Source organism: Mustela lutreola, chromosome 6, assembly GCF_030435805.1.
Source record: "Mustela lutreola isolate mMusLut2 chromosome 6, mMusLut2.pri, whole genome shotgun sequence".
Taxonomy (NCBI): Eukaryota; Metazoa; Chordata; class Mammalia; order Carnivora; family Mustelidae; genus Mustela; species Mustela lutreola.
Genome location: NC_081295.1, coordinates 15,540,046 through 15,564,333, shown reverse-complemented (window position 1 = coordinate 15,564,333; position 24,288 = coordinate 15,540,046). Strand labels below are relative to the sequence as shown.

The 24,288-nt window shown below is 43.8% G+C and overlaps 1 protein-coding gene across 1 annotated transcript in view; it reads left to right on the top strand.

The window, feature by feature from the left end:
• MTHFD1L (methylenetetrahydrofolate dehydrogenase (NADP+ dependent) 1 like) overlaps positions 1-24,288 on the top strand; it is a 184,260-nt gene that overhangs the window by 84,412 nt on the left and 75,560 nt on the right. Inside the window, exon 21 of the mRNA XM_059176779.1 lies at positions 22,790-22,929. Coding sequence (XP_059032762.1) covers positions 22,790-22,929 — 140 coding nt within the window. The remainder of the gene's footprint in view (positions 1-22,789; positions 22,930-24,288) is intronic.

Sequence of the window (24,288 nt, the reverse complement as noted above, 5' to 3'; positions counted from 1 at the left end):
CTGGTTGAACCTCAGGCTCTACAGAGTGTTACCAAGCTTCCCTCCAAACTTGAAAACACCCCATGGCTCCTGTAGGTTCAGTGCAGTGGCTCAGGACAGCTCAGCACATCCGAGAACCACAGATACGCAGCATGTCTCGGTAGCATTTTATGTGTTTTTAAATTATATGCATTAATAAATTACTATCTGCATTGTGCTCCCAGAGGGGCCGGCAAACTTCTTCTTAGGCGTCGTGAGTCACAGCACCTCTACAGGTACTCAGACACAAAAGCAGCCACAGGGAAACCCAAAAACACAGGAAGGAGGTCGTGTTCCAATAGATTGATTTGAATTTCATCTCATTTTCACATGCATTTGAACTACTGTTCCCCTTTTTTTTTTTCCCCAAACATTAAAAAATGTAAAAAAAAAAAAAAAATTACAGAGAATAAAAAAGTTGCAGGCCACCCAGAAGCAGGAGGCAGGCCATTTCTGTTTGACCGGACATTTTTGCGTTTATCTGAGTAGCTGAAATCAAAAGAATCCGTAGAGAAACCTTCCTTAGCATGAGCATAACCACATGCATTTGTGCGCTCTTCCTTCAGGGGCTCTGAGAGTCACTTTTGGCATTCTGTTGCAGATAATGCTACCAGGAACATTCTAGTTGGTCTCGCTGACAAGACGAGCACAAGTCTCTATGCAGAAGCCTTCGAGGCTCTGTTCCCAGGAGTGAGGTGTTAGGGGTTATGTTTGGATAATGAACACTTGGCCATTTTGTGTTACAAGTATCTTCTCCCATGTGTGCCTTGTCTTCTAAATGTGTTCATTGTAGCAGCTCCTTTTCCATCCTTTCCCTTCCCTCGTGACTTCTGCTTTTGGAACGACAGTCTATATTGGCTTATAAAATGTGGCCTCTTAACATGTAGACCTTTAATTATCTCAAAATTGCTGTTTGTTTAGGGAGGCCCTTTCCCGAAGTCGTACCACTTGTGAAATTTTTTCCTCCTCGGAGATTTTTTTTTTTTTTTGGAGGTGGCTGTGAGCCCCAGCCCCCAAAATCAAAGCAAAACAAAAAGGGGCCAGGGAGGTTCAGGAGAGGTAAATCTGTCAGGAGCTCAGCTTCCCCTCCTTTCGTGCCCTGTTCAAGGCTGCTGCCGGTGGTGGGGCCTGCACCTGGACCTGCTTCCTAATCTGCCCACTTTGGTGAGACGAGGGTCTCCCTCCCACTTGGCCTCCCCAGGGAAGAGCAGCGGAACAGATGGCTTCTGAGCCAGAGCCCAGGGCTTTCTGCAAGAAGGGGATCCACACATCATCTCCCCCCTGACTAGCCCGCCCCCTGAGACGCTGGACGTGCCTGGGCAGTGGTACCTGGTTCTTGGAGAAGTGAAAAGCTATCCGACTGCCTGTTCTGATCCTGTGTTGTCCAGTTCTGAGCATTTGTCATAAAAGGTCCTGTGGCCCTCTGAGAAGAAAGGGCTTAATTTTATGGCCTGTTTACCTTTCTGTTTGACAAGACACTTGGAATAAAATTATCTTAACTTTTGCAATACTTTCAGTTTATCTTTTTTATTCTTATTTGTATTGCTGATACAGTCTCCAAATATAAATCAGTCCAGAAGTGTTTTTGAGTTAAGGAATAAAGAATTTTCACTATTAAAGATGCCAGAAGCTTCAGGGGTTTATGTTCTAGCTCGTCAGAAAAAGGAGTACATAATAATACCAATTTTCTAGAACTGATTTGCAGAAGAAGAACACAAAACATTTATCCCCTTTCTTGTAGTAAAGCAATAAGAGTTTTTCATTAGAAGCTTAGTTTCTGTTTGTTTTTCTCCGTGGTGCATTGGGAGAGTAAATTATGAGGAGCCATGGCCCCCCCCGACCCCATTTCTCTGCCTCCCCACGAAGTCCCCCCCCGAATTTTGTGTATTGACGATCAGATTTTTTAGTTATTGCCGCCAGCTTACATATGTTTTCTATGTATCAACACTCTCATTAAAATTTTTTTGAAGCGTTGGGCGCCTGGGTGGCTCGTTTGGTTGAGCGACTGCCTTCGGCTCAGGTCATGATCCCGGAGTCCAGGGATCGAGTCCCACATTGGGCTCCCAGCTCCATGGGGAGTCTTCTTCTCCCTCTGACCTTCTCCCCTTTCATGCTCTCTCTCTCTCTGTCTCTCTCTCAAATAAATAAATAAAATCTTTAAAAAAAAATTTTTTTTTGAAACTTAGAAACAGGATTTGTTAATTAACAGTCACCAGTTACTACAACCTGATCTTTCAGAGTTTTGGTGGAATTAAGTTAGACTAATATTCAATCACACTAATATTTTTTGGTTCCTGTTTTGGCCGGGAACAGTTTTTAGGTCATTTTCTGCTACGGACGCTGAAAATCCAGATAACGGAGATGATTTTCCACAGAGCAGCCACATAGATTAGATTGCCGGCTCCAGCTGCCTGGGCTGGTTTGTTGGTTGGTTGGTTGGTTGGTTTGGTTTTATTGAAGTGTAGTTAACATACAGCGTTCTGTTAGCTTCAGGCATACAATGTAGTGATTAAACAATTTTATACGTTGCCCCGTGCGCCTCACAGTAAGTTTACGTCTTAACCCCCGTCACCAATTTTCCCATCCCCCACCCACCTCCCCTTGGGTAACCACCAGTTCATTCTCTATAGTTCAGAGTCTGTTTCTTTGTCTTTTTCCCCCTTTGTTTCGTTTCTTAAATTCCACTTACGAGTGAAATCCTATGGTATGGTGTTTCTCGGACTGACTTCACTTAGCATTATAGCTTCTAGGTCCATCCCTGTTGCTGCACATGGCACGATTTCGTTCGTTCTGATGGCTGAGTAATACTGCGTTGTGCGCATCACACCTTCTTTACCCTTCCGCCGATCGATGACACTTGCGTTGCTTCTGTCACCTCTGTAATTGTAAATAATGCTGCAGGAAACCTAAGGGCACACATATCTTTTCGATAAATATCCAAAGAAAACTAAAACACTAATCCATCCGGCTAGGTTTGAATTGTCCTCTGCTGTGTGCTGGACGTGTCCTTGGGTAGGTCACTCCCTCTCCCCAAATCATGGTTTCTCCAGTGCTTGTTCTGTGGGTGACGGGCAGTAATGCTGGAAAGTAGGGGCCCAGACCCACAGGGAACAGTGGATGCCAGCTTCTAGTACCACCTTAAGATGCTAAGGATCTTTACTTTTTTAGATAACTCCTCACAAATACTAATTCATTTTTCAAGTAAAGAATAGCTGTGTGACGACACTTGGGGACTCTCATGTGAGACTCATAGAAGGATTTGAGTTCTGCTGATGGGAAACACTATTGCTTGTCGCCCTCCTCATACAGAGGCATCCAGAACGATCCACACGGGGATCTAAGGGAATTGGGTTGTTTCAGATGCCCTCCATTCGGGTTAAGGAAATCCTTCTAGAAGGCTTGTTCGAAATGCTCTGTGGTTATCCAGGAGAAAGCCGGATGCCCCGGAGCCCAGCAGATCCTGGGTGCTACATCATTCCAGCCCATCTCCCTGGCTTGCCTAAGCCTTGCTCCACTCTGGAATGCGAAAGAGCTCAAGAAACTTAAACTCAAAAATTGTTGAGAAACAATGAGGAGAGTCTTTGCAGTGGCATTAAACATTAAAATTAAAAACATATGGTCTGACATTCAACTGGCATATTTAACATCTCAGATACACTCTGGTTCCAAAAGGGAGGCTAATCAAAACATGAGCGATTCGGCTTCTTATTCGGGAAAGACCATCACTGCCAAGGGGATAGAGGCAGAATGCAAATCGTTTTTGCGATCTGGAAAACTAGAATAGCGAAGTCGTGCAATATCTGCTACTTTGAGCCATCTTGCCAAGTCGATCGGTCCAGTCGTCTTGCTTTTATTTCCCAGGGCGCTTGTGTAAGAATTTACCTAGGGGGGATTGTAAATCTCTTAGGAACATCCCACCTATATGTCATATACAACAAATGCCTTTTGGTTTGTTCAAGTAAATACTCTATTCACTATGGAGGAGTCAGAAACTTGTCATAAGTAGAAAATTCAAGTCATATCCCGTATGTGCGTACAGGTATTTCACATTTTGTTGCAATACTGCCTTTCTTCTCTGCAGGCTTCCTTGTAAAGGATGTCGTAGCCCCATTGAGAGGAGCTACCCATTTTTATCTATTTACGTAGACCTTGTAGAGGCTCTGGGTTCCACCACTCTCTTGAAGGAAGGCCATTCTCCAGACTGTTGCTTCTCTTTCCACTGCGTCCGCCCGCACTGTTCCCCACCGTGTCCTCTCTTCATGGGAAATCTGTTCCTTCCGATGCTCGGATGGCCAGTTCTGAGCTTCATCCTGCTCAGCTCCTAGCCACGTCGAGGGGGTCTTCTCTTCCTTAAAGCTCTCCCTCCCCTGGGTCTCTCCTTCCCCTGGGTCTGCCCCTCCCCTGGGTCTCTCCTTCCCCTGGGTCTCCCCCTCCCCTGGGCCTCCCCCTCCCCTGGGTCTCTCCCTCCCCTGGGTCTCCCCCTCCCCTGGGCCTCCCCTTCCCCTGGGTCTCCCCCTCCTCTGGGTCTCCCCTGGATACCCTCCCAGCCACTCTTTCCCCTCGCAGTCCCTTTACGGGAGCGCCCCTTCTGTTCACAGCTGTGTCCCCAGCATCTCCACAGATAATCCATAAATGTCTTCCCAGTTCAGAGAACGTTACAGAGGCAAGGATGGGAGCAATCCGTAAGTTTTTCATCACAGGGCATGAGAATCATAAACCCGGGTTCTAGGGAGAGCCCTGGTGGAAATTCTGTCCTTACCAGCTTAGTGGCTGGGCAAGTGTTCTGCCAGTGCGTTCTCACACTCACCACGCCCCTTTCCTCTTTTTTGTAACGAGCACTTGACTGTCCTGACACAAAAATGAGGTGGACTGCAGACTTCTACATAAAATTTCAGAAAACAATATTGTGCTAGTTTCGATATGAAAGTATTTTATAATACCACAATAGATACTGGTGAGAAGTACTTTATTAGAAGACATTCCAAGTGGTCGGGTGCCTGCGCACGTCTACGAGACCGAGTGCAAAGGACCAGCATGAGTGCAGAAGGATTGGGTGGTGTTGGCCGCTCGGATGTCACAAGTGGTTATTGGCAGTGGTGACCTGATCTTCTGCAAAAGTACACAACTCGTGGCAAAGTTAAGGCTACCCTTTCTTCAGTGTTCACTGTTGTTTGCACTCCTTGAAAAAATGGGTACCTGTTGATAGCTTGAAAAAAAAATATTGTATTTCTATGTAGAAGAAACTATGGGGAAGGTTCTAGTCCCCTGCAAACATAAGCAGGTTTTTCAACTATAAAAGTACCTGGAAGAATGATCCTGTGGGCAAATTTTTGTGAGACCACCGTGCGTGTTGCAGGACGTCCAATATCCTGGTCCCACCCATAGCTCCTCCCACTCACTGAGACAATCAGGTAGGACCCCCCCCCCCCCCGCCCCAGGAGATACACCTCTACTGGGTACTGACACCCCTTCGCCATGTCTGTTCTTTCATCTGTAAAGCCTGGGAAAACTATGCATCTAAAGCGCCTGGGCAGTTCTGGGCATGGATAAGTGTTTACTCCCAGGGACCAGAGTTTACCTTCCTTGAGGACCTGCTGTGTGCTGGGCGCCCTCTTGGGGGCTTTATACATGTTACTTATGTTCATATGTTTTATAACCACCCTAGGAGATAGTTATCAGGATAACCTCCTGTTACAGGTGAGGAAATGGAACATCAGAGTGAGTCAGTAGTTTGTCTGAAGGCAAACAGGTCGTGCAGTGGGAATCAGAGATTTGAACCTAAGTCTTGGCCCTTGAACCTGAGAGCCTGGGCTCTTCCCACTGTTCCTTACCGTTTCCTCGGTGGTCGCCATCATTCCATGTCTCATCACAGGGCCTCTGCAGAGCTCCTAATGGGCACGAAATGTGCTTTGAATGAAAAATTATTAATGCACATGAGTTGGCTCAGTGACTTACCTGCTGGTCACCGAGTATGCATTCCCACTAGGCTTTTGGTCGTGAAGATAGGCATATTTGCCAGGTATTTTGTTGGAGCAGGATTTAAATAAATTAAAGAGTAATTAAATAAAAAGAGTAAAAAGTTTGGAGAAAGTTTTGAAAGAAGTTTTGAACTTTAGGAGTATCCAACCTAACCTCAGCTGTTTAACATTTACAAAATGCCTATTTATTTTCAGTGAGATATCTAGCCCATACCCACTCAAGATTATGCCTAATCTAGATAACGTTCCTAATATAACTGTGCCTACCACATAACATGTGGAGTTAAAATAGACCCTTGTCAAGACATGTTCTACAGATATCAGTACTGTGAAAGTTAACATGAAATGACTGTAGAATATGATCGAGATTAAACTTGAGGTTTGAAATTCACAAAATACAAGGTTTTGTAAGGAGATACTAAGATCCAGTGTGCAGTGGATGACTTCTAAATTTCCCTTGTGTGACTCCTGTTTTACCCTATCCCGCCTGAGAACTTTCAACCTAAAGAGTCAAATTACCCTCACCTAATATGTAAATTTTAGTTTAGAAAATTATAATTCCATGAGGTTGTTTTAGACTTTTCTCAATGTTTGGTGTAATTACAACATTGTACTGTTCTGATCTGAAGAAAGCAGGAGAATTGCTGGCCAGGAGTATTAGGAAACCGGTAACTGTTAAAGAAACAGTGGAGCCTTTTGTGGACCTCTTCACATCTTTCGGGGGCAGAGAAAGACAAATTATTAGCATTTTCTAAAACCCTCCTCTCTTACCAGTTTCAGCCATGAAGTTGTTTTATCTATTAATACTTTGGGGGTTTTTTGTGTATTTTTACTTTAAGGATTTTATTTATTTGCGAGAGAGAGAGAATGAACACAGAGAGAGCACAAGTGGGGGGGGGGGGGCAGAGGCAGAAGCAGGCTCCGCTGATCAGGGAGCCCGACGCAGGACTCAGTCCCAGGACCCCGGGATCGTGACCTCGCAAAAGGCAGACGCTTAACCCGTGGAGCCACCCAGGTGCCCCTATCTGTTAATACTTTAATATAAGTCATACCAATTTTTAGAAACTACCCAAAATTTAAAAGAATTATGGTTGGGCGCCTGGGTGGCTCAGTGGGTTAAGCCGCTGCCTTCAGCTCAGGTCATGATCTCGGGGTCCTGGGATCCAGTCCCGCATCGGGCTCTCTGCTCAGCGGGGAGCCTGCTTCCCTCTCTCTCTCTGCCTGCCTCTCTGTCTACTTGTGATCTCTCTCTGTCAAATAAATAAATAAAATCTTAAAAAAAAAAATTATGGTTGGTTGCAAAATGTTTGACTATCTTGTTCAAAATAAAGCAGAGTATGGACACCTGAGTGGCTCTGTCAGTTGGCTGTCTGACTCTTGATCTCAGCTCTGGTCTTGATCTTGGGTGTAAGTTAGGGTCCAACATTGGAAGGAGGGAGGGAGGGGGGGGAAGGATGGATGGTATATTCAGAGACATGACAAGAACGCTGATCGCCACTGTTACTTATCATTATTCTGGGAGTCTTAGCCAGTGCAGTAAAACAAGAACAATAACAAAATATTTTAAAAATTGAAAAAGAGGAGACTAATATTCATTTATATACAGTAGGATTCTATCATTAGAAAATTGAAGAAATTTATTTTAAATAGTAAACATTTTGGCTGACAAGTTGGATGCAGTGTAAGTACGTAAAAGCCAATGCTTTCCCTTTATGTCCGCAATAAAAATTTTTTTTAAATTGTATTTATTTATTTGACGGAGAGAAAGGGAGAGATCGCAAGTAGGCAGGAGGCAGGCAGAGAGAGAGGAAGAAGCAGGCTCCCTGCTGAGCAGAGAGCCTGACACGGGGCTCGATCCCAGGACCCTGAAATCATGACCAGACCAAAAATTTGAAAGAGTAATGATGGTTGACCTACCTCTCAATATCAAAATGAGATAATGCTGCCACAATAACAGAGACAGACAGAAAAGAAATGATTCCAGAAGTACCCTCTGGAGTGTCCCTAAATAGACTTATTTCCTTATATGTAGAAATTAATGATTTGATAAAGGTAACATTCAGATTGGTAGCTAATGGATGGATTAATGATTAAATGATGTTTGGATCATGGCTGTTAATTTTAAAACACAGACTTCAGGGGCACCTGGGTGGCTCATTCGGTTACAGGTGCGACTCTTGGTTTCGGCTCAGGTCATGGTCCTCAGGGTCGTGGCCTTAAGCCCAGAGTTGGGGAGTCCACTGGAGATTCTGTCCCTCCCCCTCCCCACCCCCATCTCATGCATGTGCTCCCTCTCTCTCAAATAAGTCAGCCTTTTAAAAAACCCACAAATATCTGTATCACAGTATATTCAGAATAAAAATTTTAATGTGGAAATTAAAACTTAAAACTTCAAGGTAGGGGCGCCTGGGTCGCTCAGTCGGTTAAGCTTCTGCCTTTTGCTCAGGTCGTGTCTCAGGGTCCTGGGATCAAGCCCCGCATCAGGCTCCCTGCTCAGTGGGGAATCTGCTTCTCCCCCTCCCTCTGTCTGCTGCTCTCTCTGTCTGTAAAAACAAATAAATAAAACAAAACAAAACAAAACAAAACCCTTCAAGATAAAAGCAGAAAAATAAGTTAGTGTTATTGGTGTAACATCAAGGTTATTAAGAAAAGATTTATGTGACACATGAACAGATGTTCATGATATATACAGTAAAAGAAACAAAGTTATAAAACAATTTTATAATCTCATTTTTAAAAATTTTACAGTGAGTATCTATATTGTATTTGCAATGAAAAGGCATAGAAAATGTCTAGCAAGGGCTCCTGGCTGATTGACTCAGTGGAGAGTGTGTGACTCTTGATCTTGGAGTCATAAGTTTGAGCCCCATGTTGAGGGATCTTTTAGAAAAAAAGATACAGGGGCACCTGGGGGGCTCCGTTGATTAAACGTCTGCCTTCAGCTTGGGTCTGGATCCCAGGATCCTGGGAATCTGCTTCTCCCTCTTTCTCTCTCCCTAACCCCCAGTCATGCTCTCTGTCTCTCTCAAAAATAAATGAGTGAAATCTTTAAAGTAAATAGATAAAGATACATATCAGATGATCGCTTTTATTTCTCTGTGGGAAATGAGGTCATGGCGATTTTTACTTTATACTTTGTCTTTTCTGGTATTCTTGAAACTTTTATAATTAGGCTCTGTTAGTTACTTAATTTTTAAAACAGGAAAAGTTGGCTTGAAACACCTGGAGTCATTTGACATGCAGAGTTAGGGAGAAAGGTGTTCTAGGCAAAGCACACAGAACAAGCCAATGTTGTAGATCGGAGAGTCTTGGTGGATTCCGGGGATGGTGTAGTTGGCGTCTTAAGACTTGGGTGGGGGCGGTGAATCTCATAGTTAGAGGAGGTCATTTTGGAGGGGAATAAATGCTAATCTGAAATGCTGTGCTTGCGATTAATACTGGAGAAAAGTTGACAGTTTTTAAATAGTCTCTCCAATAAGAAGCCTGAGAAGATGGCTTTTGAGACAAGCTGTGAAGAATGGTTAAGATGTAATCCAATGAACAGGACAGAGAGGGCAGAAGCGACATGTTCGAGGAATCCTGGTTAGTTCAGTAGCCCAGAGACACATGGTAGAGAAGACAGATTGGAGGTCTGTTTCAAGCATCCTTACAAGTCATAGAGAGGAGTCAGTACAGTTTCTAATCTATGAAGGTTTCCGGAAGATACCGTGAAGTTACTGTTGCCAGGACTCCCCGTGAAGACTGTGTTTCTTTCTACCCCGCCCTCCACATAAGTCTCTTCGAAAAGGGAATAGTGAGGGGGGAAGGGCACGAGTCCAGTCCACGGGTGCTCCCTACCTCGGAAAGGGCTCTGTCAGCCGGTAAAAATGCAGGTGCTGGAAAACCCACAAGCCTATCTCTGTGCGTTTCCACAACACAAAATCTCAGAAGTAGAATGTTGAGTGAAAAAGCCGGTTTGGGGGATTGTAAGTACAGTCTAACACATTCCTAAGATATAAAAATAGCACTACATTCTGTTTATACCTCTGTATGTATGTTCAAGCAGGAACGTACAACCTGGATAAGGACCAGGTTCCTCAGAGTTTCTCTTGGAGGGATGAGGGCACCGGGGAGGGAGCTCAACGGGGGGCCCAGGCACCAGGGACCTCCGCGCTCTCTCTGCTGTTTACCTTCTTTGTAAAAGGAAGAGGCGGTCGTGGCAAAATGTTCCTGTTTGTTACTTACGCATTGGGAGGGTGGGGCTGGGAGGAAATGCGCGGCTGTAATTTGGGCAGAGGCTGAGACCAGAGCCTCTGATTGGCAGTCCTCGTTAGAATGTGGTCGAGGATTTAGCTTTTTTTTGAGCTCAATCTGGATGTTAATAGTCATTCTTAGATGTTCAGGGCTCGATGTTACTTTCTAGCCAAAGTGATGGATGAATGCCCACAGCTGACGTAGTCCGGCGGGCCTTGCCCGGTGGTGAGGCTTCCTCTACACACTGAACTGGGAGAAACCAAGGCTGCGTGCCCTGCTGTCCAGGGGCAGTGAATATCCTTATTCCACACTGAGGTGTTCAGTCATTTTCTCATGAATGAGGTTCTTAGAAAAGGCTCCATATTTTCGGGGCACCCAGATGGCTCAGGCAGCTAAGCAGCTGCCTTTTCAGCTCAGGTCAGAATCCTGGGGTCCTGAGATCAAGTCCACATCAGGCCCCCTGCTTCTCCCTCTCCCTCTACCGGTCCCCTCCGTTCATGCTCTGGCTCACTCTGTCTCTCTCGAATAAATAAATAAAAATCCTTTATTAAAAAAATGCCTATATTTTCAAGTGTTGAGCCACACGAACAGTCTGAACACCAAACACTAACAATCTGAATGTCCTCTCTTGATTTTCCCCCATCTTGTTTTGTCCTATCTTGTTTGTTTTATAAAATTGCATGAACGCTTTGGTTGAGTGTAGATTGTTATTACTTTTTAGGGTTAGGCAATAATTTAATGATGTAACTTCTAAAAATATTCAAAACAACTACAAAAACAGGGGGTTTTTTGCCTCCAAAAAGCATTTCTTTGTTGAGCACATAACACACACAAAGGAGCTAGCATTGAGAGCAAGAATCATTCTTGAAGTCAGAGGAGCGGGAAGTCCTTTGGAGCTCCACACACATAGATCCTGTCCTTCTCCGTGCTGGCATGCATTCTTGTTCCTGGAGCTTGTGATCAGACCCACTCCCAACAGTTACATTGCATCACATAGCTTTGGGGCATTTATGGGCACATCTCAACCTCTAAAATTTCAGTTCTTTCATCAGCAAAACTTTAAGCGAATCTCACATCTTTTCTAAATTAGAAATGTAACCTTGACCTCAGTCCCAGAGTTACCATTGTGCACAGAAAGAAAACACTGTGTAATGTTGAAATAATGTGCAAACTGAAATGATAGAAATGAAAAATACTTTAATGTTTCTGAAGAGGCATTGTTCCCACAAATGCATCAGTTAAGATTAGGCTCACCCGCAAGTAACAGCAACAGCGAAAGAAGGCACCCAAAGCAAATACAAGTTCATTTCTCTGTCACAAAGAAGAAATCCAGTCTAGACTGGAATGGCAGCTCCTCAATCATCAGGGGCTCTATGCTGCCTAGTAGTCTAAGATGGTTGCCCAGTTCCAAGCCATCACATCTGTATCCCAGCCAACAAGGAAGAAAAAAGAAAGGCATACCCCCTTTTTAGGAGACTTCCTGGAAGTTACTTATTAATTAATCCTCTTAGTCACACGTAAGTACAGCTAAGCCATACTTAGCTACAAGAGAAGCTAAGACTTTCCAATTTCTCCATGGTCTCTTTTAAATAGAAAGGTGAGTTGAAAAGCCACTCCCAGCATGACATAGAGCCAGAGGTTTTCCAAACACACAATTGAATTAATGCTTCATCACCACGTCACCATCTTCATATCCTTTTCGACAGCACCTGCCCCAGACAGGGTGGAGGAGAGCAGACTGTGGCTTCTCTCTACAGCCATGCTCAGGATCAACTTCTAAGTCAGCCAAACCGACCGGCTCATTTTCATTCTTCAGTACATCACAGACTATTTTTGAAGAAGAGTTTAGAACATGGCCAAAAGTGAGAACAGTTTTATGAATCATGACTCCTTCTTATAATGCAATACCATATAATAAAATATTATCTGGCAGATGTTAGTATCTTGGGGGAAATGCTCCACATTGGGTTCCCTGAAAAGATCAGGATACAAGAGTGTTCTACAGAGCGCGACACCCATTAAGTTGGAGATAAAGGTAGGTAAGTAGGGACCCATGTCCTTGTGAGAGCCCGCACTCACTGCCCTGTAGACCCGTCTCAGAAATTTGCAAGCTAGATGGGCATAATGAAGACTTGTTAGAATGCTTACCTTTTGCCAGTACCATGATAGTGAATATTTCTATACTCTTAGCAGTTCCCTGTGTAATACACGTAATCCTGTTTCAATCATCAGCTTTACCCAAGTCAGACCCACTTCTAGATAAAAGGCCAGGCTGAGGATGCGCCAAAGAGAAGCAGAGGAGAAAGCAATGGCAAATTGAGGGTTTGCTCTTTGTTTATACAAAGTGAGAAGTAAGTAAACTGTAGTTTCAGCTTTTTTGGGGCTTAGGAATAGGGTAGAGGTCAGGAGGTGGGAAGATTAGAATTATTCCTGATTATTTACTGCTTTTTCCCCAGAAAATGCATTACGGAACATCTCAAGGGTATCTTTGCTCTGTCAACAGAAGAGTGATAGCCAGGATCATAGATTCTAGTGAAAATGGTGAAAAGTGCCTGATTTGGTTTTTTTTTTCTCCACATCAAATTTTCCAATAATGTATCACTAATAATATATTCATTTTTTAAAAGATCTTATTTATTTCTTTGAGAGAGAAAGAGAGCACGAGATGTGAGAAGGTCAGAGGGAGAAGCAGACTCCCATTGGGGCTAGGAGTCCAATGTGGGTCTCCATCCCAGGACTCCAGGGTCATGACCTGAGCCAAAGGCAGTCGCTTAACCAACTGAGCAACTGAGCCACCCAGGTGCCCAATATATCCATTTTTTAAACAGAAAAAGGCTATATTGAAAATAAGCCATAGGAAAATATATGCATATACTTCCTTTTCAAGGTTATTTTCTTAACTGGGACCTTTTTACAAATGTAAATATGAATTATTGGTCTTTTCAGTACATTCTCATTTTTTTGTCTTAAAATCAGATCCTTTCAAGGTCCAGTCCTACTGGACGAGTGGGATGTTCATCTTTCGCTCCTGCCCATGTCCTTTCTACCGAAGGAAACGTAGAAAGCAGGACCGTGCAGACCATTGCTGCCTCCATGCCCAGTCTTAGGGTCAGTGAGAGGAACGTTGCATCTGTAACCCTAAATATAAAGATAATGGTTGATAACACTGAGCTTGGGGTCTTTGTTCCTTGTGAACTCCCTGTGCTATTTGCACCAGTCCCGAGCAGAATGGAGCCAGGCCTGAATAATCATGACATTGATCTTATAGGAAACCAGCAGGACTAGACACAACTGTAAAACCAGCAGGTCTAGCCTTCTCCCTTCTTAGATAAAAAACTTGCAAAGTAGAGTCTGGGCCAGTGACCCTTGTCACTGCATGCGCACAAACGTGTGTTGTACACGAAAACTGAATCACATCTTCTGAAACAATATTACTTCTTCCCAATATGTGTGACGTATCCTAATATTTCCTATACTGTTTCTTTTTCTCTTTAATTCTGGGTGCAACCCTATAAATTGATTTTGTTACGCACTAATGGATCTCCGCCTTCAGTTTGGATAATCCCTGCTCTGTCTGCTTTTTGAATACATTGTAGCATCTTCCAGCTTTCAAGTTCAAAATGCTTTCCTGTTGTCTTAGTTTCTTCCATTAGAAGTTGCCGCTAGTAGGAATGTTGATACATTTCATTTGTTCTCAAGCTCAGTAATCATAGTTTCACTTGCTGGGTTTCTTATACTTACAGAAAAAGCTGTTACAGGTCTTTTTTTTTTTTAAGATTTTATTTATTTATTTGACAGAGAGAGATCACAAGTAGACAGAGAGGCAGGCAGAGAGAGAGAGAGAGAGGGAAGCAGGCTCCCTGCTGAGCAGAGAGTCCAATGCGGGACTCGATCCCAGGACCCTGGGATCATGACCTGAGCCAAAGGCAGCGGCTTAACCCACTTGAGCCAGGCACCCTATTACAGGTCTTTTGATGTTGTTGTTGTTATTTCCTGGAAACCTTTCAGATAAAATATATTCCTCTTTTGACATCTTTACTTTTTTCCTCCATGGGCTCATTTTCGTAAAATGCTCTGTGAAAAATGTCCTGTTTCATCTTTTGATTATTGTAGGGTGAGATGTTAGGAGCAAAGCCTTTCCGAATTGGCCTCTCTTTGGAGTTATTTTCCTTGTGTCCAGTTCTTTGGGAGCAGCAGGAAAAGAGCTCTGCCTCCATGCAATCATCCAAAATTCCAGGCCTCTAGCCAGAACTCTGGGGCACTATTGTTTGCTAAAAACAGAAGGGTTAAAACCCTGGTCATGGCGATGACATTGTCCAAATGCTCACGATTGCAACAAGAAGATGGGAACTATTTGGATAATGGATTCATGGATTTAATTCAGTTGGATTTTTATAAGGGAGGTAAAAATAACATGTATAATTTAATTTTCATCTTTAACATTTTTTTCCAAAATTAAATTTCATTTTGGTCAAAATTATTTTATAAAATAGGATGATTAATGATGGTTTCAAATAATGGAAACCGGCATCTATAATTAACTCCAGAGGAAGGAAATTCTGGGTCCTGATACCAAAGCACATCTAAGTGGCATTACTGGCATTTTCAAATTTTGTTTTTGTTTTGTTTTGTTTTGTCATTACTGAAAACATATGGTTCAAGTTGATCTATGTCCTTTCTATGCTTTGCTTATCTTTTTTCTTTTCCCCAGATACATCCTCAGTAACTTTCTCATGTATTCTATACAACTACCAAAATTTCCTAATATATGTAAGCATTGCCATTATCAAAAGGGTAGGTGGAAAGGCCCAGGCTAGTATGAATACTGTTTTCTTACTGATTTCCTTGTGTGGGTCTCCTCATTTGTGCCCCTTTGGTTCTATATATTCTTAGGAAAATTTAATCTTAAGACATTTAATAAAACTAAATCCAAAAGAGCAGAAAGGATTTGATTTTTTGTAAAATTCCATAGCCTTAAGATCAGTTGGATCCTCAAAATTAGTATGTTTGACATGAAGTTTTCTTTTTTTTTTTTTTTTTTTTTTTTTAGCTACAGCAATAATGCTAAGTTTCCCTTATAATTAATGGTTCATCCTGGTTTATTTAGTCTCCTTCTAGTCACTGAAAACAATTAAAATGTTCACAGGCTAGCCTACCTCAAGCTCCAGTTCAGAATTCATGTGCCTCTGTGACTCTGTGACCAGAGTCTTCCCGAGTCTCTCAGCAGACAGCTGCAGCTGGATAGACGTGTTTACATAGGGCAGAAAGTCGGTTTCGAAGAGTCTGGTTTCCACTTCCTTTAGCGCTGTTCAGGAATTATAGCCCACAGTGCTTCGGAATGAAGTCTAGTCCGGCATATTCCTTGCTTCCTCCTGTACAAGGTTTTATTTTTATTTCTGATTTGTTGGGTGAAAATAAAGGCTGGTGGCGTGGAGGCTGCACTTTCATCCCTCCCTTTGTTTGGAAGAAATCCTTTCAAGGATTCGGTTAGCAGGATTGGCCCTGTGCAGACATACTTCTTTTCTCTGCCCCTTTTGAGCCAAGTGGATTGCAAGGACTAGTTCTTCCGTGAGCCCTTTCACAGTCCATAAGCTCAAGTTCATGTCCCAAAGTGATGGGGAACTCAGTATTGTCATATATTTGATACCTATGTTTTTGCATGTATCATAAAGGAAAAAATTACTGCCATTATAAACTGGCTATGAAATCTGAAAGTTTTGATCTTCTGAGGACACATGGAATTGAGGACCCATTAGTTAGCCAGACACTCAGAGGAAAATGATCTTGGTGCCTCAGTTTAACTTTATCTCAGAGCCAAGGAGGGGTTTCCCCAAGGTAAAACAAGCATAAGAGTCTAGAGTTAAAGCAGTTGTTGCATTTTCTCCCACCATGGTGATGGTGGTGATGAACAGGAACGTGAGAGATCGTGGGGGGTGTTCATGGCCCCCTCCATTCCTGGGAAGGCAGATGCCTGGCTGGAGGAGGCTGCGAAGTCAAGGCGAGAGGTCTGGCTCTGCCAGCGGAAGAGAGCCGTTTGCTTTTCAGGAGGCCAAGTGGCCCAGGGAGTGTTCTTTGCAGTGGCCCGTTGCTGCGTTGGGTACCAAGCCCAGTGGAACCGGTCCTGGGAGCTCCGTCTCTGGGAGCTCTTAGCTCGTTGCCCTCCCGTGTACTCCCTGCTGCCGCCTAGGACTCGGCCCTGTTGGCACATAGACCAAGAAGTAAGAGAGGATTATGATTCTAGTCTCTAGATCATTTGCTCCAAGAGAGAAAACAAATTTATGAATTCAGTTTAAGAAAGAAATGCGTATCGTAATGAAGAAGACTCCAGATGTTGTCACAGCAGGTCCATATTACACTGAGGAGACAAGTCTGGGTGCACCTGTCAGAGTTCAGGCAAAGAATTCAGAGCTGCACTTCATCTACCAAAATAGTGAAGTACAAGGTGTCAAGACTTTCGGTGGAAGCAGAACCTACCAAGCAGTTCAGCTGGAGGAAAGGAAAGCTGTGTGTTTAATTGGCTCGGGGACAGGACAGCAGGGCAGGGACACTGGCACAGACTGCCATCGGATGGGCCACAGTTTCATCCCGAGCTCCATCCCTCATAGCTGGGCGAGGTTGGGAAGAATGGCTTACCCTTAACCTTACGAGCTGTTTGTGGCAGGTAAAGGTCCCTCGCAGGTTAGTTAAAAGAGTGAAACAAGACAGATGACATCTAGTATGTTGACTGACACATAGGCAGTGCTTAGTGAACGTTAGTTCTGTGCTTTCCCCGTGCCCGGTCTCTAATTAGAATAGCTTTCCCCATTTTGTGTGTTTCTTCTTGGCAGGAAGACTGACCATTGCTCCCACCTGTGTTGTTCCATACTGATTTTTTTTTTTTTTGGTATCCATCCTTCCCTGCTCTCTTGCGCAGTGAGTGCAGCACCTCCCACGAGGCCCTTGCTACTTTACATCTCTAGGAATGGCGGTGGTGGAGTGAACACACAGGAATTTTACTGTCACTGTCCTATTTCAGGAACTTACGGGATGCAAGGGTATCGTTAGCATAATAGTTTTATATAATTTTTATTCTGGCATCTGGCATTTGTAACGTTCTCAGGGAAGAGTATCTGGACCATTTAAGGCGCTCCTTCGTCATGCTTAAACCATAGCAGTATCGACCTCTGTTGGTATTTTAGTGGATAATTCTGGTTTTTGGTTTTTTTAGAGGGGGATTGGTGAGGCTGCTGTGCGTTGTAGAATATCTGGCAGCAAACCTGGCTTCTACTTCCTAGATGCCAGTGACAGCAACAGAAAATGACAGCGGACATTGCCAAATGTCCGGGGTGGGGAGCTGGAGAATGGGGGCAGAATCAGTCCGCATGAGAGAACCACTGGTCTGTCCTTAAGGTTTGTGATTCCATAGCAACGGGGTCAATAAATGTACTAAAGCAAGGACCGAAGTCAGGGCACGCCCCATGAAACTAATGCAGTATATGACCACTGAATTGAATTTAAGTAAAAAATTTTTCTTAAAAGAAGTAAATGTGAAACAGATATGAATTCAAATTTATTATGTACTGATAAACAGATAAAAAAAATTTTAAATACCAGAGGGAATTCAAGGAAGAAAAAGTACAATGAGGACAGTCAGAAAGATGTTCCTTTTTAATGAGGCGATTCACATTTCTGTTTGTCATGTTAAAAATGGACTTTGTTTCCTCCCTAAATGAAGACATGAGCACATACAGGAGTGCTTAAGAGCTAGGCGACATAAGAGAGATTCGGTATTTGTTAGATGAGAAAAAATGGAGGCTTTTCTTTAATGCTGAGATGCATGTGTTTAATTAAAAGTGCTTTTAAATAGAATGCCAAGGGACAGAAAGTGTGTATTGCAGAAGAGACCCCTGAGCTGAGCATCCAAGGGACCCAGGACACCATCTCAGCAAGGTCACTGGCCAGGCGCCTTCCCCCAGAGCTCTAGAATTTTATGAGCCCATAATTTTTAGGTCCCCCATGAGGTGGTAATGTCAATGCTTTTTTTTTCTCGTAAGTCAGCTGATTGGTGCTTGCTTATCCCCGTCCTCATTGTGATAAAATCTTCAGTGCATTGTGTACTGCAAACTGGACACATGATAGATAATTTGATATAGAAAAATCATCTCTCTGCCTCATTGAAAAATTTCATAGACTTGATAGGTGCCTGCAGGTCACGTTTTATTGTCATTTCCACTCAGTTTGTCCAGTGTGGCTTGGGGCGCCCTCGCGGAGCAGCGGGGGAGGCAGGTGCCTGGTTGTGCAGTGTTGGTTTTCACGCTCTACCTGAACCCTGAGCTCTGTTTCCTGCGAAAGTGCTCACAGGATTTGTCCAAACAGCTAGTCCCTTCCCAACGCAGACCCGCCGACACTTCCTTTCTGAACAGATTTTGGATTATAAGGTTGGAGTCAAGTCTTGCTTCCAAATCATGACCTAACAGCCTCTGTGCTTACACAGAAGAGTATCAGTTTCCTGTTTTCCGTCCTGCTGTCAGGTGAATAGCTGTGGCCTCCGCACCCACCCCCCCCCCCCCCCGCCCCCAGAGAGATTACCAGGACCGATAATTGTTGTGGTAATGCATTTTCCTGCAAGCCTTTTTAAATACGCCGCTTTCAGAGGGCTCCATTACATGCTTTTCAAGAATGCAAAGTCGTAGTAAGTATCCTTGCTTCATGACTCAAGCACAGGTGCCTATTAAGATCAACAGTAAGTAATTCTCAAGTGTGCACATCCTTTGAAATTTATCAAAAGCAGTAAACAGGGTAAGTACTAAATTGTTTATTTCTGATACCTGGGAGTAGTTAGCTTACAGGGTGCTCTGCCGACCATTGTCAGAGAGTGTCTGGGAACCAGAACCTGTCAGTGAGAGTGGCTTGTCCCCTGCTCGCTTCCAGACCCACAGATTCGCAAGACACAGACATAACAGCACTGCACACAGTCTGTTCCCAAGCCGACCCGTGTGTCTGTCCCCTATGAAGTGGTGCTTACGTGTGTGATTAACGACTGTGCGCCAGCACACCTTCTCCACGCTCTGTTTTCCTTAGCAGCCCAAGTATTCGAAAACAAATAACACAGAAACGATTCCATGCCATATTCCGTGCGATGTGTGAGAATCTGGCACTTTCTTCTGTTTTCTACACATTATTTGCCTCCATATTTCCTTTGCATTTGGAAGCCATAGCCCCTGGACCTCTATTCCTGTATCCTGTTTCCTTCCCCAACTGCAGTTCTTTGTTACTCCTCCCCTCCCCAGTTTGTCTCTTCAGATACAGAACTAAGCTTAGCTGGCCCGTTTAGCCATCTGCGATGGTCATACCTTTATCTGTGATGACATTTATACCTTTTGTTAAGCCTGTTTTGCTACTGCAGGGAAAAAGGAAGCACGATAGGGTGATCGGAAAACATTTTTCATTGTTTAATTTTATGGTTTGTGTCCACCTCTCTCCCCTGAACGATGGCCAGGACGCGATCACCTTGGGCTCTGAGTCGCGCTTCGCTGGTTCCTTCACATCTCTCTCTGATCATTCATTCATTCGCGTGCACCTGGTACTGGGACAGGCACTGGACGTCCAGAGCTGAGTAGGACATGGTCCCTGGCCTCTGAGTGGGAGAGGCCACGTAAGTCTAGTTGGGACGCCCCATGCAGAGAGAGGTGAGAGCACAGTAAAGGAGCAGACCACAGAGCCGGCCAGCTCTCCCTGAGGGGATCCGGGCAAACTTCTGGAACATCTGAACCGAGGCTTAGGCAGTGAGTTAAAGAAGAGAGGTGGGAGAGAGGAACGTGCCCGTTGTTCCCATCTGGAGGGGCTCGGAGATGACAAACGCAGTACGTGTGAGCTCGGCAGGAAACTCGGTATTAGTGAAGAACCAGATTTCAGGCAGAGTGAACGTGGACGTGGACGTGGGCGCGTACTTGAGGTTACATCGGGGTGGCCTTAGTGTTAATGATAAGGCACTTGGAAGTTTTCCTTGAGGCAGTAATGAGCTATTGAAGGGAGGAGAGCATGGCTGCCACATGGTGAAGTTGAAGGAGAGAAGAGGTGGATTGTGAAGTGAGCTTGCAGCGTTTCGGCAGAATGAAAGGATTTTAAATAACTGCTCTTCATATAGTTGTGGCCAAGTGTTGGAAAACTTTGCTGTCCTCCCGCTGCCTTTTTGTTTTGTTTGTTTTAGAGATGCCCAAGTTCATCAGTGCCTACTGTACGCCTTGCGGTGTCCGTGTCTCACACAGACGCGCCCCCTTTCCTCTTGGAGCTTGGTCTAATACAGGAGCTTCAAGTGGAAACCAGGGTCCGGCTGGAAGGACCTTGATCAAACACTGCACACAGTCATCTGTGTAGCAACACTGAGCAGTTTCTCCAGTATAACAGCATTGAAAACACACACGCGCACACTTGCTGCTTGACTCCCTGCCCCTCAGAGCTGATCAGCCCAGAGAACAGGTTGTGTTGGTTGAGGTAACGGACTCCTCCGGTCGGCATGGATCATTTCTCTTCTCTTCCCAAATCGACTCCGCTCGTGCTCTCTCCTTTACCTGCGAATCCTTTCACTCCTCGCTAACCCCTACCCTCCACCCCCAACTCCTTACTTCTCTGCTTGGAGAGCTCCTGTGTCCCTCAGAGACTGACTCCCTTCACCCCCATTGTCCAGCCCTACCCCGCAGCCTCCATTCCCCCCCGGCCCCCCGCACCACACCCCTTCCCTCCAGTCCAATAGCAGACAGTCTCACCCCTCAGCCCTCTGGAATGCTTCACGTCAGGGACCCTAATCCTGGGACACTACCCCCTGAGCAAAATGCCTGGGCGTAGCAGGAATTCACGAAATGCTTAAGAATTGAGTATGATTTCTAGCAAGTGGGAGAGTTGTTCTCTTGGTAACAGGGATGCGGACCGTTTTTGTGAGTGCCTGCTACCCACCATAAGGCAGTAACGAAGTACTGGACATGTGTTATCTCGCTTGAATCCCCCAGCAAGTCAAATGAGGACACTGAGATTCTAGTAGGTTAAGTAACTCACCAGCATTCACTGGCCGCTCACCAGCATTCACTGTGCTCGTGTGCACAGCTGTCCAGACTGCATCCAGTCTGCCTGATACTAACCAGGAGGATGGTCACCGTTCCTCTTCTGGGCGCCCACTCTATAATGACCTTTGACAAAACTAACTGAACATCCCTCTTCTGTGGGCCGCTGTACCACTCCCATGCTAAAGTCACCACAGCTTTTCCCAGGGGACCCCTGAGATAGGGATTGTTACTGTCCATGAGCTGCTCTGGTTTTGACCACCACTGATCAGATCACTAGAATTGTCCCAAATAGTAGTAAAAAGGAATGCTCATTCTGCTGTATCACTTACTCGAAAAAAATAAAATAAAGGACATAGTGACTTTATAGCTAAATTCATTCCAAATTGAATATTTTTAGAGAAATATTTTTCAATTTGTCAAAAGCATATCAGCAGTCATAAAAACTTTTCACATCCTCTGGCACCATTCTCTCACCCGTGGGAATTTAGTCCAAGAATATAATTTGAAAGAGGTTAAATCTCATCTGCACAAATATTTTGCAGCATTATTTATATTGGAAACAACCCAAATGTCTAACAGCAGGGGGAACAATTTTGTAAATCTTGATACATCCACCTAGCAAAGTTATAAACTAAAAAAAAAAAAAAAAGTTATAAGCTGCCACTTAAGATCATAAATTTCGAAAGCTTGTAGTAACAGGAAGAAAAGTCTGAAAATTTTAAAGTACAGGGGCAAACTACAAAATTCTACCTATTGTGTAAGAATTTACAAGCATATGAAGTAGGTAAAGGAAACCATAAAGAAATAGAGTGATGGGCTGATGTACTTAGAATTTGAACTTATTATGCGACACTTCATGATTTTACTTTCTGAATTCTTATTAAAATGTGTGGGAAGGCAAAGTTACGTGCTGTCTCAGCTACCTCCCCAGGAACATCTCTAGCAATTTGGGGCAGGAGAGGGGCTGGCTGAAGGTGACTGTCATCTGTGCTTCTGCAAGAAATACGCTGTCTTATCAGGCCTGATGATTCATCTTCTTAAGCCACTCAACTAACTTGAATTTTGTCAATGGACAGAAATGACCGGGTGGCATTGAATAAATGATTCTGTGCATGTTGTAAAAAAGTAAAAAGGATCTTCGACGGTAATCATGCTAACTATGTCCTTTGATACAATCTGGAACAGAATTAAAAAGTTGACAGTCCCATCTGTGGTAAATGCTTTGCTTTGGGTGACCATAGCGGAAGAAGAATCTTGCCCTTGGCAATGAATCCTTAAAGCATGGTAGCCTAAAGCAGAGTGGAGAGCCATCTTTTTAGAGAGCGTAGGGAAGTGGAAGGTTTTCTCTGCCTACGGGAGAATCATTTTACCGTTGTATAGGAACAAGATGGAATGCAGGGGAGCAGCCTGGAGGTGGTGGCCACTTCAGCTGTCCTTTGAACCAGAGTCATACCTGCGACTGCCAAAACCTGCCCTTGTTTTGAGAAGCTGATAGCAAGTTTCCACCTTGATTCCCCACAGTAACTGAAGCTGGCTTTGGTGCTGATATCGGGATGGAGAAATTTTTCAACATCAAGTGCCGAGCGTCTGGCCTGGTGCCCAACGCGGTCGTGCTAGTGGCGACGGTGCGAGCTCTGAAGATGCACGGAGGCGGGCCGAGCGTAAGTCCCCTGCTTCCTTCCCAGTAAAACACGTTTTAAAATTCAGATGAAGCAGGATTCCGCTTCAGACCTGCTCCATAGCTGTGGTATTTTTACAAATCACCCTTGTAAGGCTCTGGCCTTACATTTGGTAAATTCAAGTAAACGGGGACTCTCACACAGTCATTTCAAAGCAGTATTTTGGGAAGGAGCAGAATGTGACCACCTTTTAGTCCTAAGATTTATACCTAGAAACTCAGGTCAACATTTTATAATCTCATGGTGACGGGAGGCTGGAAGCTCTTGTTCCGAGCAGAGAACATAAGGATTAGAGTGATTTCTTTTGTGGGTGAGGTTCTTTTGTTAGTGTTCGTACACACAGTTTTTTTGGTTCACTACACTGTCTCATCAGATTTCCTCCAGAACCATTTTCCTTCTGTTTCTGCTTATTCTGATTTCATTTTATAGCTCTGTTATGACACTGAATTATTTCTAAAAGAGCTTTGCTTGGAAAAGACACCCTGTTTTAACTTTTTTTACAGACTTTTGATATTAACCTGCCTTATATACATAATTCACACACATTTGAAAGAAAATTTTTTTCTTTTTTCATTTTTAGTTTTTTTTTTCAAAGAGAGAATAAGAAATAACATACTTCAACTGAGTAACATACTTCATCTTTGAAATAAAATTAAGTTGGAATGTCATTATTATTTATACTGTTGTTACATTAGACAAACTACCAAATCGGATTGCTTCATTGGTAATGCTATGTATACAAAAGTCACATAATCAATGATTATTATATAGCAGGAACAAGTAACAATTTCGTCATCATAAAATACGTCTCTGATGGGCATTGTATAATCATTTTAGCAATTCTTTGTCCTAGGAGAGCCTGACGTTATTTTATGCCATTTTACAGAGAAGGGATTTGAGGTTCAGCCACTTCGGAGAATGTGAGCAGTGTGACCAGACCGAGAGCCAGATCTGAAGTCTGAGGTTTAGATCCAAATTCCTTTCTCTGTCCACCAGGCAGAGCTGAGTGTTAATGAAGGGTAAACATTGAATCCCAAATCCACCCATAATAACGAACACTTCAGTAGTTCATTGTCGGCTAAAGCTTCATCATTAATTCAAATGTAAGATTGACAAAATGTGTATTATTAAGCAGTCGATCCTGAGAAATTCTGAGTTTGATCCAAACACCATTTGTTGCTGCAAGACTCTTGAACCTCAGATTTTGAATCTGTATACCAATTTCCGTTTTCAAAAAACTATTCCTGCTTCCATACAATGCATTTGAAATTCTCCCTCACTGTTTTGCACCCCGAATGTTCTAAAACCAAAGCGTTTTGGTACTGGAAAGGGCTTAGAGAT